Below are 19,148 nucleotides of genomic sequence, written 5' to 3'. Positions count from 1 at the left end.
ACCTTGAGTTTTGGTTTGCGGGTGCGTGGCTAGTAGCATGGTGATTACAAGGTTTTGAGGTTTTCGAGGTTCATGTTTTATTATGCGGCCAGAAATCCTATATGGGTGCTTCAGCAGAATGATAGGGTGTGAGTGATATATCAGCCATTTGATTTGCGTAGTTGAGTCGGCTATGGAAATTTTGGTATTCCTAAGGTTTGGGGCTAGATGCCCTCATATATGGACTATTTCCTGTTTGCGGACTTTGAAGAAATGTTGAGAATGAGATGATAAATAGCATGTATTATCGACGAGTTGTTGGGGATCTTTTGGAAGCATATTTATGTAATTGGGAAGGATCGAGATTTGGTTGAGACAATGTGAAAGCTCAATAAGAATATGTATCTTGTATCAGGTTAAGTTTGTATGCTCCTGTGAGATTGTCATTTTGGTTATGTTATCAGGCAGAATGGATATTATTTGTGCCTCTGGCCTATGTTATGTGCTGCTATCTTATGTTGTGATGAGTTGTGAGGCTGTATGATTACACTCCACGCATGTTGTAATTCTGTTCAGGCCTTATGGCGATGTAGGTGAGATAGCCCTCGTGATGTTAATTGCTCGTTGCACTTCCGCTGTGCTTGTTTCTTTTATGTCTTATTACTTCTATTCACTTTTCCCATATTTTTATTTGTGCACTATGTCGTACTTGATATCAGTATTCATATGATCAGTGAGCCCGATCATTTTGGCTTGATGAATATTGGGGAGCAGGCTACACACCGCAGCGGATGTTATGTGGGATACCCTTTCCTTGTGTTTATCTGGTGTTATGTTTTCCCTCTGTGGGACGATTTGATGGAAAACAAAAAAATTATACTTTTGTTGTTACACATGTTGTACTTATTAGATAATTCTTATACTTTGCTTTCCTTTATTTGTGTTGCATAATTGAGTCATTACTGGTTTGGTGTACAAACTATGTAGTGTGAGAATCTGTGTGATTCCGTGATGAGTTGTTAGTTGTGCTGCTTATATTGGCTGAGATGAGGTTCTGAAACCTGAGATTGGTACTATGATATTGGGGGTGAGGAGTGCTTGGATGTATGTGGTTGTTTCTGCTAAGAGTTAGGTAATGGCCCTTGGCGGGTGAGAGAGTTTCTTGACTTGTTGACTTCATGAGCAGCTATGAATATCCGCATGTTTCTTTATCATGGGCAGTATTGTGGAGGTCCGGAACAAGGTTATATTCAATGTGAGGTGTATTGCCGGCATCTGGGATGTTATTTGAACAGCTATGGTGGTCAGAGGTTATTGCTTCGGGCATTTGAGTTGTGTAGAACAACATGTGATTGTATTCTGGATTGGAATTTTGGCTCGATTCAGCTTGTTCAGGTTCATGCAGTGTGATGATGTGGGATTCAAGTCCTATGATGAATTTCAGACGTTAAGGTTTGGGTTCTGTCCTAAGGTTATGGACTAAGGATGAAGTGAGACCATCAGTTAAGTTGCATTGACAGTCCTACATAGGTTTGGGTGATGGGGAATCGCCCGAGTGTATGTATGAGGAGCTCATGCAATGGTTCGATGGCTTTGGAACAACTCCGGGCACGTTCGAGGACGAACGTACGTTTAAGTGGAGGAGGATGTAACGACCCGACTAGTCGTTTTCAACAATTGCATCCGGTTCGACAGTTTGAGGTCAAGAGCAGCTTCGCGTTATGTATATTGAATTGTGTGCAGGGTTGGATTCAGTTTCCGGATAAATAAGAGTCGAATTGGAAAGAAGGAATATAGTTTTGGAAGCTTAAGCGAAGAGAATTTGACCAGAATTTGACTTTTGAGTAAACGGCTCCGGAATGAGTTTTGGATGATGCCAGTAGCTTCGTATGGTGATTTGGACTTGGGCATGTGTTCGGATTTGAATTTGGAGGCCCGTAGGGTAATTTGACGCATTTCGGTGAAAGTTGGAAAAGTTGAAGTTTGAAAAATGGAGAGGTTTGACCCATAGTTGACTTGTGTGTTATCGAGGTTGGAATGCGATTCCAAAAGTTGGAGCAGCTCTGTTATGTCACTTGGGACTTGCCTGCAAAATTTGGTGTCGTTTGGAGTTGATTTGATATGGTTCGGACGCTTGGTTGCAATTCTAGAGGTTCTTGAAGTTCATAGTGATTTTCATGCGTTTGGGCATCTGATTCGTGGTTCTAGCGTTGTTTGAAGTGAATTGAGAGTGGGGCTAAGTTCATATGATGTTATGGGATGTGTTGGTACATTTGGTTGAGGTTCCGGGGGCCTCGGATGAGTTTCGGGGTGAGTTTTGAGCGAGTTCGGATATTTCGGCACTCAGAAGTTGTTCCGGATCGTGGGGGGCCGCGGACAGCGGTAAATCATCACCCCAGCAGCCAAAAGGACCGCTTCCAGTGGTGATATTTCGCTGTNTTTGAAATGATTAGAGTGGGGCTAAGTTCGTATGATGTTATGGGATGTGTTGGTACATTTGGTTGAGGTTCCGGGGGCCTCGGATGAGTTTCGGGGTGAGTTTTGAGCGAGTTCGGACATTTCGGCACTCGGAAGTTGTTCCGGATCATGGAGGGGCCGCGGACAGCGGTAAATCATAACCCCAGCAGCCAAAAGGACCGCTGTCAGCGGTGATATTTCGATGTAGCGGTGGAATTTCTGCTGTAGCGGAAAACGGTCCGCGGTCGCGGTCATGAAGAATCCGCAGGTTCGTTGGTCCGACTTCGGAAGCCTATATCTTCTGATCTACAAGGAACTTTAATATGATTCAAAAAGGAAAGTTGTAGCCCTTCGTGTCTAGTTTCAAGAAAGGTAAAGAAATCATAATTTAGACATCTGTAGAGAAAGTTATGGCCAAATACTAAGGCCTGTCTGTGCAGCCACCAGAAGGCGGACCGCGCTACTTTTTCGCAACCGCGGAGGGGTGAGCGCTGCAGCGGTGGTTTTACCGCGGTCAGCGGTGATGGGAATCCGAGAGGGGCACTATAAATATGAGATTTAGGGTTTTATTTCATATTTTTACCTAGAGAACTCGGATCTTGGCGATTTTTCGAAGGTTTTTCAAGAAGTTCATCGGGGTAAGTGATTCTAACTCGGATTTGGCTAAAATACATGAATATATCATTGAATTCATCATTTGATTCGTGATTTGGGATGGACTTTGGGAAAAATTGTGAAATCTTTCAAAAAATATAAAATGATGATTTGATGGACCAAATAGTATCGGAATTGGATAATTTTTGTATAGGTGAACTCGTATCGGAATGGGTACTCGATTTTTGTAAATTTTGTTGTTTTCCGAGGTGCGGGCCCGGGGAGTTGACTTTTGTTGGCTTTTTGCAAATTGTATAAGAATCATAATTTTGTTAATTGGAATTGTTTTCTCTTGCATTGTTAGATGTATTCAAGTCGCTTTTGGCTAGATTGAGCCGAGCGTTGGTGAATTGGTAAAGGAAAAGCTAAATTGAGTACTGAATTGGTCGGATCGAGGTAAGTATCTTGCCTAACCTTGTGTGGGGCCCTTCCCCTTAGGAGTTGAGTCTTCTATGCTATTTGTAGTCCGTGCACGCGAGGTGACGAGTGTGTGCTCGGACTTATTGGTGGGAAAATTTATCTTTAGGGTTCTTAGGTCCTTATGTTCATTGCATGGGAAGTATTCCGTTATGATTGAGTTTCCTAATTGCTTAACCTACCTCTATATGCTCCATACAATGTTGTTAGCTTTCCTCTAACTCTTACTTGTTACTTGCCCCTTTTTTGCCTTAATTGAAGTGATTGCTCCTTATTGTTTTATTATCTCTTAATTGTGAATTCCTCTATGACCCCGTGCATATATGCTATGTGCCCAAATTGTTGTGGTTGCCGGTGTAGTTATCACGTTCTTATTATGTCTTGTCATTTTGTTAAGGTTATTGTGCTTCTTGGTTTTTCCGTGGGTCTTACATTGTGACTGTTGTGATTCTTATTATGTACTATTTATGCTTAAATTGATGATTATTCATGTTGGACAAGACTTATGGCATTTTATTGGTATTTGACCATTGTTGAGTATTGACTCAAGTTGGGATTTATTTTGTGAAAGTAACTGTTGGAACGAGATTGGTTATAGTTGATTCCCTTGCCGGGGTGTATTTGTTTCTATTGTTGATTCCCTTGCCGGGATGTATTTGTTTCTATCGTTGATTCCCTTGCCGGGATGTTATTGTTTCTACTGTTTGGGTGAGGAAAGATGATAAAGTACGAAGGGTGATGCCGTACACATTTACATTGTATTGATGCATATGGTGAGGAAGAGTGATAAAGCACGAAGGGTGATGCCGTGCACATTTACATTTATATTGATGCATATGGTGAGGAAGAGAGATAAAGCACGAAGGGTGATGCCGTGCATATTTATATTATTCATATGGTGAGGAAGAGTGATAAAGCACGAAGGGTGATGTTTTGCACATTTCTATGATTGATTGCATGGTGAGGATTGAGGGTTAAAGCACGAAGGGTGATGCCGTGCACTTTCTGTTTGCTGTGTTTATTTGTTGTTATCAATTCAAGTGTTTTAACTATTTAGATTCCTTTACTGCTGTGATCCCTTGTGTTGGAACCCATAGTGTTTTCAATACCTCGCCGTATTTATCTATATATATTTCAATACTTAAAATTTCCATAATTGTTACATTTTTAATTCTATTAGTTTCTCAATTAAATTCCCTTAAACCGTCTGAGGTTGTATTTTACTTAAAAAGGAATTTCTACTAAGTTGTAATTTATTAAATCCCATGTTAAAGGTAATAATTCATTCGATGTTGTATTTTAATTGAAAATGGTACTTTCTTATTCAAAAAATATCTAAAAATAACTTCATCTTTTCTTGCTGAGTTCCTAATTGGTTTGGAAGCTGTACTCTACTTTATGTTATGTAAATGAGACTCCTTGAACATCTTAATTGTATTGGTTATGGACCCTATGTAATGAGTACTATGAGAACGTTGTTGTGCAAAGTGAGATAGAAATACGTGGGCGCAAGGTGCCGGATGTGCTAAAAGTTTGGTAATTGAGGTTATGATATGAGACATCGAGTTTAAGATGGCTGGAATTGTGCATCAGAAATGATATGATTTATTGAGCAGACATCGCCTTCCTTATTTGAGTACATTTTTACTTATCTGTGTTACAGCTAGGTTGGTGTTAATTTACTTGGTCATCTTTCATTTTTATCCGTGTTTCCCTTTATTGTTTCTACTGATTGTAGTTTGTTCTCTCCCTGTTGTTGATATTACTTTGTTATCTTTATGTTGATAGTTTATTATCATATCCTGTTCGATTTATTTGATCTCGTCACTACTCCACCGAGGTTAGTCTTGATACTTACTGGGCACCGCTGTGGTGTGCTCATACTACACTTCTGTACATTTTTGTGTTCAGATCCAGGTATTCGATCGATTGTAGTTGTGCGGGTCGTTGCGGTGGAGACTCAAGGTAAACCTGTTGTAGCGTTCGCAGGTCTCGGAGTCACCTTCAATTGTACTTATTTCCATATGTTCCTTTTGTTTCGGAACAATGATGTATTTATTTTGTATAACCACTCTTAGAAAGGCTTATGACTTGTACCACCGGATTTGGGAATTATAATTTGTTCAGAGTAATTTAATTTAAAGTTAGTAAATATCAATGTTATTTCAGTTAATGTTAGGCTTACCTAGTTTAGAGACTAGGTGCCATCACGACTACTTCGGAGGAATTTTTGGGTCGTGACAGAATAATAAGAAAATCTTATAGTTTAATTTAGTTTTAAAGCTTTAATATTAATAGATGTCAAATAATTTTATTAGAGCGTTCTTCTGTAGTAGTAGTAGTACGACTAATCTACTAATTGGGTCTTCTACCGTAATTAAACTATGTATTTTATTCGTAAAATTGTAAGGATTTGGTCCCATTGCTATTAAGGCTTGAAATTCAAACTAGCTAGCTTAAACACCAAAGACTTTAAGAATTATCTTCTTTTTGAAATAAAAAGAATTAATATTGAAATAGAACAAGAAAAAGATTACCACAGAACAATTAGAAATAAGATAAAATATATCCAATTAGAATAAATTATATTTATGTTGACACAACATCCTTTAACTAAACGAATAGCTTTTAATTATTAGTAAATGTTGTCCATTCTATACTTGTAGTATAACATTACTATAACCTGGTAATATAACCTGGTATCAGGTTATTTCCTTGTAAGTAGGTTTATATTATTATTGTAAATAATATGTTGAATCTACCAAGGAAGAGTATAATTTATTCAACATAATTTTTCTAACTAGAAAAATTTGTATCGGGCTATACAAATTTGATTCAATAGCCTTACATAATTTGGACACGTGAAAGTGAGCAGGATCTCAGTCAGAAATAATTGAAAAAGACAAAGACAAATGCAATATCAGTACAATAATGTAGATGATACGTGAAAAAAGAAGAAAACACCAGACAAAGTAACATAAAGTAGTACTGAAAGACAATTTGAGTGGAAAAATAATTGTAAAACGACAAACAAAAGGGAATCTCTGCTCAAGCCATGTGACGATGGGGCCCAATGAAGTACCCGACAAGGCTAAGCGATTATAACCTTATTGAAATATTAATATAACCTTATTTTTGGTATCAGAGCGAGAAGATACCATAAGTTTGTGAAACAACATAATTTTACTAGGTACATAAGTTTCCATAACGAAATACACACTAACATTCCCCTAATTAGTGAGTACTCCATCCGTTTCATTTTGTATTACTTAATTTGACTAAACATGTTTAAGAAATAAAGGACTTTTGGCACATACATGTACCTTAGAACTTGTGGTTTTAAAGATGACATGATGTTTCTATTGCTATAAGTGCAATCCTTAAGGTTAAACTAAAAAGTTTAAAGTTAAAAAAGTTTCCAAATCTTCAAAAAATTCCTTGGTGCAGTAATATCTAAATCAGCACCGAAGCTTTTCAGGAGTTCTAACAGTCATCTGCTGGACTAGCTGGCTGCTACTCTTGGTGCACCAAATATTTTCTCTGAATCACAAAAATTCAGATTCATTTTCAAGTAGGCAGACAAGGAGGCAACATAGTAAATTGAACACTATTAACAATGGATGTTTTAGCATCCACCTTGTATTAAATCAGGCAGTTTAAGGAAATTAGGAGTTTACAGAGATCACTGAGCCAGATACGAGACCTAGATGACCTATGCAGTAGATGGCCAACTGCAGATGAGAGCTTCAGCAATTAAGCAACAACATGAAGACAACAATTTCTCAGTCCATTATATTGCAATAAATCAGAATAGACACTCGGATATACATTATTCTATAATTTGCTACACCAAGCATACTTTGCTAGAGTAAACCTCTCAGCTATGCTACGATAAAGAATGCGCTTTACACAGTTACACTGCTAGAATAGAGATTATGATGACTTGGCAATCGAAGACAATCTTCTCTGACGATGCCTTGCCATTCTCCTTCTCAATGCCCACCTTTCTTTTATATCACGAATATCACCTACTTGGGATTCAACAGAAGATTCCTCATTTACCTTCAAACCTTGGTAACCATCATTGTTGGAAGATCCTCTTATTCTAGCTGCTTCAGCAAGCAAGTCTGTTATAATCATCTCAGTTGTCTTGGTAGTTATTCCTCTAAGATACCAGGAAATGGGTGGAGGAGGTACAATAGCTGGTTGAATGAGTTGCTCCAAGCTAACCGTTGATCCAATCCTTCCTTTTCCTTTAGTGTACGAAATGTAATCCGCTAATGTATTAGGTCTGAACGGATGACAAAGATCTTTATCAACAAGCAGGGGTTCCACTCTCCAGCTACCTTCAAATCTTTTCATGAATCCAGTTTTCACTTGCTTGAAGTTCATCTAAACAGACAAAAAAAAAGTTGAGTACGTACGAGAAATACCAAAAGCTAAAATTGATATTACAGTAGGTAAACATGATATAATTGCAAAATTTCTTGGTCTAGGATAAAGTGAATAATCATGTAATCCTAGTTTTCTTTTCCATTGCAGTTTTGCAAACTAGCATCAATTAGAAATATGGTGAACCACGATGTCAGGTTTGCTGTTAGATACTATTGTTGCTTTTAAAAAAAAGCACTTAACGCAAAGCTCTACCTTTTAGGCATACTATTCTACTGACTGCAACAGAAGTACCTGCAGTGATCTTCCAAAGACTTTTAGAAGTTCTTTTGTTTAAAAGCACCACTCTCAAACACTTCTTCAGCCTACAACTGTGCTAGTATTTACAGTCAAAGGCTCAAATCTAAATAACTCGGAGTGGAAAGTGAGAATTTGCAATTTCATGCTGCATAAGGATATTGGTTCGCAATATATCAAGGTGAGACAAAAGGTTCCAAGTTGTGTGGTTACTTTTGTAAGCTGCCAGCTGGTCTAACAGATTGGTATATATCAAGAACACACCTGATAGTTTTTCAGCATCAAACTTAATGCAGAAATATACTGGATTACTGAAAGTTCAATTACTACTGGCCAAGCTAATACTTGCATGATAGGTTTCTCACCTTTTTCTGTTAATTAGTGATATAACAGATAAAAAATAGGCAATGTGGTCTAACATATAAAAACCTAGCAATTAATCAGTGATCATGTCGGTCATTACTGTGTGGTTTTCTCTGTTCTGGTCCACTAATACATGAACAGCTATAGTTCCTGACCACCAAAGAAATCTCCATATTGCGGCTTGCTCTAATTCCACCACTTGTCTTAAACCTTCATCAACCAGCACCTTCCTTGATACTACTTCCTGATATATGTAGAAAGTTTGCATCAGATTTAGAAGTGAAAAGGCACATAATCATAAAGCTTAAGAGAAGAGAGAGATAGAAGAGATATAAAAGGGAAAAAACTTTACTGCGGTCAGTACTACTTTCGTTGAACAGATTGTGGTGAGATGAGGTTTTCCAACATCTTAATGAGATATCTTACCTTGATATTCTTGAAGACTCTTTTATTTTCAGGATCAGTTACAATGTCATACACAGTTTCGGGGGGCAGTCCAACATTAACTTTCACACTTAGGTTGCAGAGAGAACCTTTGGGTACACTTACCTGCAAGGATTTAACTTCACATTACCTTCTCAAAAAAATAAAATCTTAAGGCCTCATAAGACGATCAAACATCACAACTAAGCTCTACAATGTACAACACATGTGGTGGTCACGTCTCTGAATATCTGACCTCTTCGAACAAATATACAACAAGAACAACTACGATCATTCCCATGCAAGTTGGAGTTGGCTTAGGATTACTCACTGACCATATCACTTCATTTCAGCTCATCTCAGTCCAATATTATACATAAAAATTAAAACTAAAACAAAAAAGTACTTCCTCATCTCACTATCACATACTTTCCTTTTTAAACTGTTCCAAAAAGAATGATACATTTCTATATTAAGAAACAATTTAACTTTAAACTTCACATTTTACATAAATGACATAATTTTATACCCACAAATTGTTGTATAGCATGTTTAAGACCACGAGTTTCAACCGTCAGTCTTTGTTTTTTAAAATTCGCACCCAGTCAAACACCGTCACATAAATTGGGACAAAGAGAGTACCAGAAGCTTTTTGTATTTTCTACTAGCATATAGATCTCTTACGGGACTAAAAAGCTCCAGAAAGCCATAGGACTAAAGTAAACATACCATGACAAAAACTTAATCCTAACTAATTGGTGTCGTCTATATAGATCTTTATTTTTTTATATTTGCCCTAATTTTTTGCTAGGTCTGCATGGATTCCAAGAGATAGTAGGTCCTTCAAGGCAACTACCTTCCATGTGGTTCTAAGTCTACTTCGTCCCCTATCAATACTTTCACTCACCATGGTTGCACACTTGCGAATCTGTGCATCTGAAGGTCGATATAGGACATGACCAAATCATATAAAGAGATCTTCTCTTATTTTATCCTCAATATGTGCTGCTTGCACCTTCTATCAAATGTGATCATTTTTACTCTTGTATGACTGCACAGCTATCTTAGCATCCGCATCTCTGCGAAACTCATTTTGCGGATATGCTGGACTCTAGCAGCCCAACATTCCTCTCATATAACATTGTTGGTCTTACAACTTTGCTATAAAGCTTTCCTACTTTGGTAGGTATTCTTTTATTACATAACACTCCGATAGCACTTCTCCATTTCAACAATTCTATTATGATTCTATATGTAACATTTTCATCTATCATACCATCCTCTTGGAGCATTCTTAGGAAGAAATATAAACTACGAAACAATCAATCCTTTATGCTCTCCTTTACTTCCTTGTGCCGTAATACTAAATAATTACCCTCCAGATTATATGATAAAACTGGAATCATCTAGAGAAGATTAACGTGGCCTCTGCATAAATATAACATGCACAAGACAAGAAACGGCCGAAAAAATTTATTATAAAAGAAGACTGAATAAGTTAATAGAAAGAAGATCTGTGGTGGAGATATGAGTTAATGGACCTAACATTAACGTTACAATATATAGTACATATCTATATGATGAAATTTTCAAATTTGAAATGTTGAAATCATTCTTCCGAAATACAGCCCGAGAAACTAGGAGGTCATATCCCAATAAAGTGTTATGAGGGCCTAGCTTCAGCAGTCCATTCAGTGTTGTCTTAAAGTGCAGCAATAGGAATTTGCACCCGACCAACAAATTGACTAAGTTTTTACCTTTATATCTGGGGGTTGATCAACCCATCTTGGATTTTCTTTCCAAGATTGTAATTGCTTCTCTTTGTCCACATCTATGACTGCAGATGCTCCTCTGTTATTACCTCTCATGATTGAAGAGATTGATGTATCATGACCCATTTTCAGTCTTTTGAAATTTGACTACAGCAATGAAGAAAATTTGTGAATACATATTAAAATATATGTCAACAGGTAGAAAGCATTTTGAAGAGGGAAGAACAAACCTTAACACATTCTTGGACCTTTTCCTGGAATCCAGAGAAAAAAGAATGAATCATTGGATGAGCCAATTTATTATGTACATTGCTCGTATTCTCCAATATATCTGTACTCTGACCCTCCGTTCTCATTGAGCAAATCGGAGCCTGAATAATTTGCAAGTATTAGTTTATGCGATATTTTTATATCAGCTCATATACAACAAAATTCAAAATGTTCCTACATTGAATTAAAAGTGCCTTAATTTGTATCATTGCTACAAAACTGAGAAATATAACTTCTCCAATTAGTGGAATATGTATTTGCCTCACATACAAATATGGACTGTTATTGCAAGTATAACCAACTCGAGGGTAATTTAAATCATAGTCAAAAATTGATAAATAAATTTGAAACATTGACATGTGATACATTCTCTCACAAACTTGTTATTTACCTTTTGGAGTTGGAAAAAAAGAAACTTATGGGATCAACATGCTCCTAGAGTAAAAGGGAACCAGATTAAGGTCTTTGTCAGATAACCCTAAAGCAACTGAGTCCAATATGAATAACCTTATCCACACTACCCACGGCAGAAAAAACACGATGTGAATTCCGATTAAGAAACGAATTGTCGTCTAATCCTGTAAAAATGTACTGTAGTAACCACACATTTTCAAGATAAGATTGAAAAAAAGGAAAGATGTACCCAACAAATAGCTTGAGCTGAAATTGAATGATTTAGAGAGGAAATCAAGACCCAGCAATAATTCAACTGTTTTTTTATGTAATTAGATCAACTTTGGTTAAATGTAAATACAAGTTAGGTAATGCTTAAAAGCTCAAAACTCTAACAAAGGGCTATAAAGAGAAGATTCACCTACTACAAGGATTTGGATAGACGATGATTTGACAACCAGATGTTCGGATTTGAGCAGCTGAATACTTGAAGCTTATCAAGTTGAGAAATTGCCAAGAATCAAGTGAAATCCGATTGAGTTGCGTTTCCTTTTTGATTTATTAAAATTCATTCTACGTGAGCCATACGTTGAATATGCTAAAAGGGTTGGTATTTTTCTTTTTTCAGCTTTCTGGAAATGTTTCTTCTTTTAAATCATTTCTTTACATAAAAAATAAATTTAACTATGTGTTTGTTTATAGAATTAATAATTTTTAAGAGATTTTACGAACCAAAACTTCAAATCCCAAATATAACTTAAAACCTTTTTTGGGTCAATTCCAGACTTTTTAACATGTCAAAGTTTGCCGTAAAATTCATGTACAAACACTTTTATTATTTCAAGTCAAACTTCACACAAATCAACTTTTAAAAAAAATATTCGAAAACTATAGCCAAACGTTTCCTTAATTTCCCTTTTCGGAATATTCCCTAACTTTTATCAGAGTGAAGTGAATACCATATTTTCTTTACAATCCCGTCACAATTTTGTTGAAATTTTGTTGCTTTCAGTTATTGCAGTAACTTTTTTAGCATAATAAGTGTGACGACCCAACCCGTCGTCACGTGTGTTACCGCCCCGTTTTTTCCATTTTCTATTTCTTTATGCTTCATTATCAGTGTTTGGTGTGAATAAACTGATTTGGATTGGTTCTAGAAGGAAATGAGACACTTAGTCTCTTTAAGGAAGGTTTGCTTTGGAAAAGTCAACCGGACGTTGACTTATATGTTAGAGGGCTCGGATATAAATTCCGATGATTCGGTTAGCATCGGGGGATGATTTGTGACTTGGGAGTGTGATCGGAAGTAATTTCGGAGGTCCGGTGTAGAATTAGGCTTGAATTGGCGAAGTTAGTATTTTGGCGATTTTCGGTTGATAGGTGAAATTTTGATCCAGGAGTCGGAATGGAATTCCGAGAGTTGTTGTAGCTTCGTTAGGTGATTTGGGATATGTGTGCAAAATTTTAGGTCATTCAGACGTGTTTTGGGTAGGTTTTTGATCGAATGCGTGTTTTAGAAGTTTTAAAAGAACTTAGGCTTGAATCCGACGTAATTTGGTGGTTTTGGTGTTGTTTGAGGTGTTTTGATGGTTGGAGCAAGTTTGAATGACGTTTTAGGATGCGTTGATGCTTTTGGTTGAGGTCCCGAGGGCCTCGGGGTGATTTCGGATGGCTAACGGGAATTTTTGAAGTTTGAAAATGTTGCAGAAATGCAGCAGTCAGTGCAGAGCAATTTTGCTCTATGCGATCGCATAGCAAGGGCTGCGATCGCATAGAAGGAATTATAGGGGCTGTTTGGTTGTGCTATGCGATCGCATGAGAAGTGTTGCGATTGCACAGTGTCGTTAGATGGTGCATTGCGATCGCAGAGGTTTAGTTGCGATCGCATAGGGTATTTTGGAGGCTTGGAAAATTTGTGCTATGCGATCGCAGGAGCTTGGATGCGATCGCATAGTGTTAGCTACAGTGCCCGGACAGAATGTTAAAAACAGTTCATCCGCGACCCCAAACCCATTTTCCACCATTTTTGAGCACTTTGAGAGCTACTTGGGAGCATTTGAAGCGGGTTTCAACTGGGAATTGTTTGAGGTAAGTTGTAGGAGTTAAAAACATGATTATATTGTAGAATCATCCTTGAAATCCTTGAGAATTTAGCCAAATTGTAAGAAATTAGGGCTTGAGATTGAAATTCTAAATTTGGGATTTGAGGGGCTATTTGTGGTCCGATTTGAGAGTTTTTGGTATGTATAGACTCGTGGCGAGATAAGGAATCCGTTGATGGTAAATTTTCTGATTTTCGAGAAGTGGGCCCGGGGCTCGGGTTTTTGCTAATTTCGGGAATTTATCTATTTTTCGATTATTTTCGATTGGGTATTGTCCCATTAGCATATTGTGACATATTCGTTGTGGTTTTGGTCAGATTCGACGCGCAAGGAGGTTAATTCGAAAGGCAAGGGCATAGCAAGCTAGGACTTTGGCCAGCTTGAGGTTAGTAATAAATGTAAATGTTGTGTTGAGGGTTTGAAATCCCGAATTTGCACAATGTAGTGCTATGTGAGATGACTTGCACGCCGGATAATGGGCGTGGGGTAGAGCACCGTCGGGGATTGTGACTTGGTCCGTCCCGCTTAATAAAAAATTACTACCTAATTGATTGTAGTTTTGTGATATCCTTATAAAAATGGATTAATTGTCATAATTGGGCTTCGTGCCAACTACTTGAATCCTTCAGGGATTATTTTACTGGTTTCTTACCATATTTCTAGATATTGAACTCAGTCCTGGTATTTAACACTGTTTTGTAAACTCAGCCATTTTTCTAAAAAGTAGAAACTAAAGCAATATTTTTAAATGAAGTTTGGGCTGAATATTTTTATATTATTGTGCCGAAAGGCTTATGTGATTTTGGGACTGAGTATGGGATCGGACTGCACGCCGCAGTGGTACGATATTGATATTGATATGAGGCCGAGGGCCTGTTTGATGCCACGATATGGCTTATTATTGCGCTTGGGCCGTAAGGGGCCCCTCCCGGAATCTGCACACCCCTAGTGAGCGCCGTCGACGTTAAATAAATGGAGCGGGCTGTACGCCGCAGCGGGGTACTGGAGAGTACCGGTTTATGTGTTGCATTGCATATTTAATTGTAATTTATTCTTAATCTGATGTGACTTTATTATAATTATTTTCAATGTTTACTGTATTATGTTATTGGTTCACGTTGTTGTATTTATAGCTTTCCTTTGTGTTTATTTCGGATTTCTTATCCTCAGACTTTATTTATATTTATTACTTTCTGAGTTGGAAGTACTCACAATACTCCCTGCATCTTGTGTGCAGATTCAGGTGCACCCACTGAGGCTGAGTGAGATCTTCTCCGCCTAGCATCACATTAGGGAGATTCAAGGTAGCTGCAAATTGGCGTTCGCAGTCCTGATCTTCCTTCTATTTTATTTATTTATTTTCCCACATTTTTAGAAAACATTATGTAGTAGGTTAATACTCATGCATTAGCGGCTCAGACTTGTGACACCAGATTCGGTGGGCTGGTTAGTATTTTATATTTTGGGTTTTCGAATGTTAGCATCTAATTCAGGATTTCGCATTTAATTTGGTATTTAGTTGTGAAAATTTACTTATTCACTGTGATTAAATCGGTTAAGGTTGTAGAAATGGTCGGGCTTGCCTAGCAGTGTGTTGGGCGCCATCACGATCGGGGTTGGGTCGTGACAAGGTGGTATCAGAGCCCAGGTTACTTGGTCTCGCGAGTCATGAGCCGGTTTAGTAGAGTCTCGTGGATCGGTACGGAGACATCTGTACTTATCCTCGAGAGGCTGCAGAACCTTTAGGAAATACTTCATATTCTTGAAACTCTTGTCGTGCGGCTTTGTTGAACTGTGAACTAAATCTTTATTATTTCTACTCTCTCACAGATGGTGAGAACACGAGCTACTGAATGCGACGGACGACCACCAGAGCCACCTACTGAGGCCGCCAGAGGCCGTGGATGCGGTCGTGGTTGTGGCAGGGGTAGAGTAGCCGGGGCAGTACCTGCTAATCCGATAATTGCCCCAGCTCAGGATCAGACTCCAGCGGTGGAGACTCCAGCAGCACGTGCTCAGGCACCAGCTGTGCCTATTGTGATTCCGGGTCTTCAGGAGACCTTGGCATAGATCTTGACGGTCTGTACTGGCTTGGCTCAGGCAGTTTCATCCACCACAGTAGCAGCAGCTACTTCACAGACCGGGGGAGGCAATCAGACCCCCGATGCCCGCACACCTGCGCAGGGAGTGCAGGGGCTACAAACACCGGAGGCACCTCCAGTTCAGCAGGTTGCTCCAGCTTAGGGTTTTGTGGTTCCAGCGATGCCAGACGATGAGCAGCGTCGTCTCGAGAGGTTTGGTAGACTCCAGCCTCCGACATTCGATGGTGCTGAGGGCGAGGATGCCCGGAGTTTTCTTGACAGGTGTCAGCGTATGCTCCGTACTGCAGGGATCCTCGAGTCGAGTGGTGTGGCATTTACTACATTTCAGTTCAGGGGGTTGCTCTTACTTAGTGGGAGGACTTTGAGAGGCGTAGGCCTGCCGGTGCAGCACCTCTGACTTGGCAGCAGTTCTCAGCTCTTTTTCTGGAGAAGTATATACCTCAGTCCCGCAGGGAGGAGTTGCGTAGGCAGTTTGAGTGGTTGACATAGGGAGATATGACAGTGACTCAGTACGAGATGAGGTTTTCCCAGCTGGCTCTTTATGCTACTTGGATGGTTCCATCAGATCGTAAGAGGATCAGGAGATTTGTGGATGGTCTTAACTACCATCTCCGTATTCTGATGACTAGAGAGAGAGTACTGGGTGCTACATTTGAGGAGGTGGTAGACATTGCTCGTGAGATTGAGTCAGTTCACCATAGAGAGCGAAAGGAGAGGGAGGCTAAGAGGCCTCGTGGATCGGGCAGTTACAGTGGTGCTCCGTCGAGAGGTCAGTTCTAGCAGGGTAGAGGTCGCTCTTTCAGGCTTGCTCAGTCAGCTCGTCCAGAGTATCGTGGGGGATCTTCAGGCCGTGGTCATCATGGGCCCCAGCAGGGGCAGACTTCACTTAGCGCCCTCCCAGCTCAGAGTTCATCTCATGCCCCATCAGTTCAGGGTTCTTCCGTGCCGAGTGCATCTGCTAGTCACTCCGGAGCGAGGGGTTCCCGTCAGTCCCCATCTCCAGTACCGGGCAGCTGTTATGAGTGCGGAGAGTTTGGTCACATGAGGAGGCAGTGCCCTCCAATTCGTGGCAGACAGCATCAGCAGAGGGGTCAGCCCTCGACTTCTACTCCAGTTACTTCATCACCCGCCCAGTCAGCTAAGGGTGGAGATCAGGCAGCTAGGGGTCGTCCCAGAGGTGGAGATCGGTCAGGCGGTGGCCAGGCTCGTTTCTACGCTATGCCGGGCAGGACAGATGCCATTGCTTCAGACGCTGTTATTACAGGTATTGTTTCAGTCTGCCACAGAGACGCCTCAGTATTATTTGATCCCGGTTCTACCTATTCATATGTGTCTTCATATTTTGCTCATTATTTGGGTACATCCCGAGGGTGTCTTGCCTTACCTGTTCATGTATCTACCCCGGTGGGCGACACTATTGTTGTAGACCACGTATTCCGGTCATGCTTGGTGACTATTGGGGGTCTGGAGACCCGAGTTAATTTATTGCTATTGAGCATGGTAGACTTCGATGTTATCCTGGGCAAGGACTGGTTATCTCCGTGTCATGCTATCCTGGACTGTCATGCTAAGACAGTCACTTTGGCTATGCCGGGTGTAGTGCGGATCGAGTGGCGTGGTGTGACTGATTATATCCCTAGTAGAGTTATTTCTTTCTTGAAGGCCCGGCGTATGGTTGGGAAGGGTTGTCTTTCCTATTTGGCGTTTGTGAGAGATGTGGGAGCGGAGTCTCCTAGCATTGAGTCTGTTTTCGTTGTGAGGGAGTTTCCCGATGTGTTTCCTGCAGACCTGCCGGGCATGCCGCCGGATAGGGATATTGATTTTGGTATCGACCTGGTGCCGGGCACTCAGCCCATTTCTATTCCACCGTATCGTATGGCACCAGCGGAGTTGAAAGAATTGAAGGAGCAGCTTCAGGGGCTCCTGGATAAGGGGTTTATTCGTCCTAGTGTGTCACCTTGGGGTGCACCAGTTCTGTTTGTGAAGCAGAAGGATGGCACAATGAGAATGTGCATCGACTATAGGCAATTGAACAAGGTAACAATTAAGAACAAGTATCCCTTACCTCGCATTGATGATTTGTTTGACCAGCTTCAACGAGCGAGGGTGTTCTCCAAGATTGATCTCCGTTCGGGTTATCACCAGCTGAAGATCAGGGATTCAGATATTCATAAGACTGCTTTCAGGACTAGATATGGTCACTATGAATTTCTTGTCATGTCTTTCGGGCTGACCAATGCCCCAGCAGCGTTCATGCATCTGATGAACAGTGTATTCCGGCCTTATCTGGATTCATTCGTCATAGTGTTCATCGATGATATCTTGGTATACTCACGTAGTCAGGAGGAGCACGCGCGGCATTTGCGAGTTGTGTTGCAGAGATTAAGGGAGGAGAGGCTTTATGCAAAGTTCTCCAAGTGTAAGTTTAGGCTCGGTTCAGTGGCTTTCTTGGGACATGTGGTGTCCAGCGAGGGTATTCAGGTTGACCCGAAGAAGATAGAGGCGGTGTAGAGTTGGCCTAGACCGACCTCAGCCACAGAGATTCGCAGCTTCCTTGGGTTGGCAGGTTACTATCGCCGGTTTATGCAGGGTTTTTCCTCTATTGCATCGCCCTTGACCAAGTTGACTCAGAAGGGTGTCTCATTTGTATGGTCAGACGAGTGTGAGGAGAGCTTTCAGAAGCTCAAGACAGCATTGACCACAGCCCCAGTGTTAGTTTTGCCATCAGCTTCAGGCTCTTATACGGTATATTGCGATACTTCGAGTGTTGGGATTGGTTGTGTTTTGATGCAGGAGGGTAGAGTTATTGCGTATGCTTCTCGTCAGTTGAAGCCCCATGAGCAGAACTACCCCGTCCATGATTTGGAGCTAGCTGCTATAGTTCATGCACTGAAGATTTGGAGGCATTACTTGTATGGCGTATCCTGTGAGGTATTCACTGATCATCGCAGTCTTCAGCATTTGTTCAAGCAAAAGGATCTTAATTTGAGGCAGCGTAGATGGTTAGAGCTACATAAGGATTATGACATTACTATTCTGTATCACCCGGGGAAGGCCAACGTAGTGGCCGATGCTTTAAGCCGGAAGTCGGTGAGTATGGGGAGTTTAGCATACATTCCAGTTAAGGAGAGGCCATTTGCAGTTGAGGTTCAGGCCTTGGCCAATCGATTTGTGAGACTAGATATTTCAGAGCCTAGTCGGGTGTTAGCTCGTGTGGTTTCTCGGTCTTCCTTGTATGACCGTATCAGGGAGTGTCAGTATGATGATCCGCATTTGCTTGTCCTTAAGGACAGGGTTCAGCATGATGATGCCAGGGATATGACCATTGGAGATGATGGTGTGTTGAGGATGCAGGGCCGGATTTGCGTGCCCAACGTGGATGGGCTTCGGGAGTTGATATTGGAGGAGGCCCATAGCTCGCGGTATTCCATTCATCCGGGTGCCGCAAAGATGTATCAGGATCGTAGACAACACTATTGGTGGCGGAGGATGAAGAGAGATATTGTGGAGTATGTAGCCCGGTGTCT

The 19,148-nt window shown here is 40.4% G+C and overlaps 1 protein-coding gene across 4 annotated transcripts; it reads right to left on the bottom strand.

Annotated features, from left to right (window-relative positions):
• Window positions 1–7,273: 7,273 nt before the first annotated feature.
• On the bottom strand, window positions 7,274–12,052 carry LOC109216771. Of its 4 annotated transcripts, none has more exons than XM_019380950.1 (6): window positions 11,839–12,052; window positions 10,985–11,125; window positions 10,740–10,901; window positions 8,986–9,108; window positions 8,660–8,803; window positions 7,274–7,899 (listed from the first exon to the last, which is right to left on the bottom strand). In XM_019380950.1, exons 2-6 carry the CDS (start codon window positions 11,108–11,110, stop codon window positions 7,441–7,443), a joined length of 1,014 nt encoding a protein of 337 aa, XP_019236495.1. In that variant the 5' UTR covers window positions 11,111–11,125; window positions 11,839–12,052; the 3' UTR covers window positions 7,274–7,440. The 4 variants fall into 4 exon arrangements, with proteins under 4 accessions (XP_019236495.1, XP_019236497.1, XP_019236496.1 ...); XM_019380952.1 differs by having other exon boundaries at window positions 11,843–12,052; XM_019380951.1 differs by lacking the exon at window positions 11,839–12,052 and adding an exon at window positions 11,668–11,791.
• Window positions 12,053–19,148: the final 7,096 nt, after the last annotated feature.

This window comes from Nicotiana attenuata, unplaced genomic scaffold (assembly GCF_001879085.1).
Source record: "Nicotiana attenuata strain UT unplaced genomic scaffold, NIATTr2, whole genome shotgun sequence".
NCBI lineage: Eukaryota > Viridiplantae > Streptophyta > Magnoliopsida > Solanales > Solanaceae > Nicotiana > Nicotiana attenuata.
The sequence above is the reverse complement of the archived record's forward strand: the minus strand, read 5'-3'. Positions and strand labels throughout refer to the sequence as shown.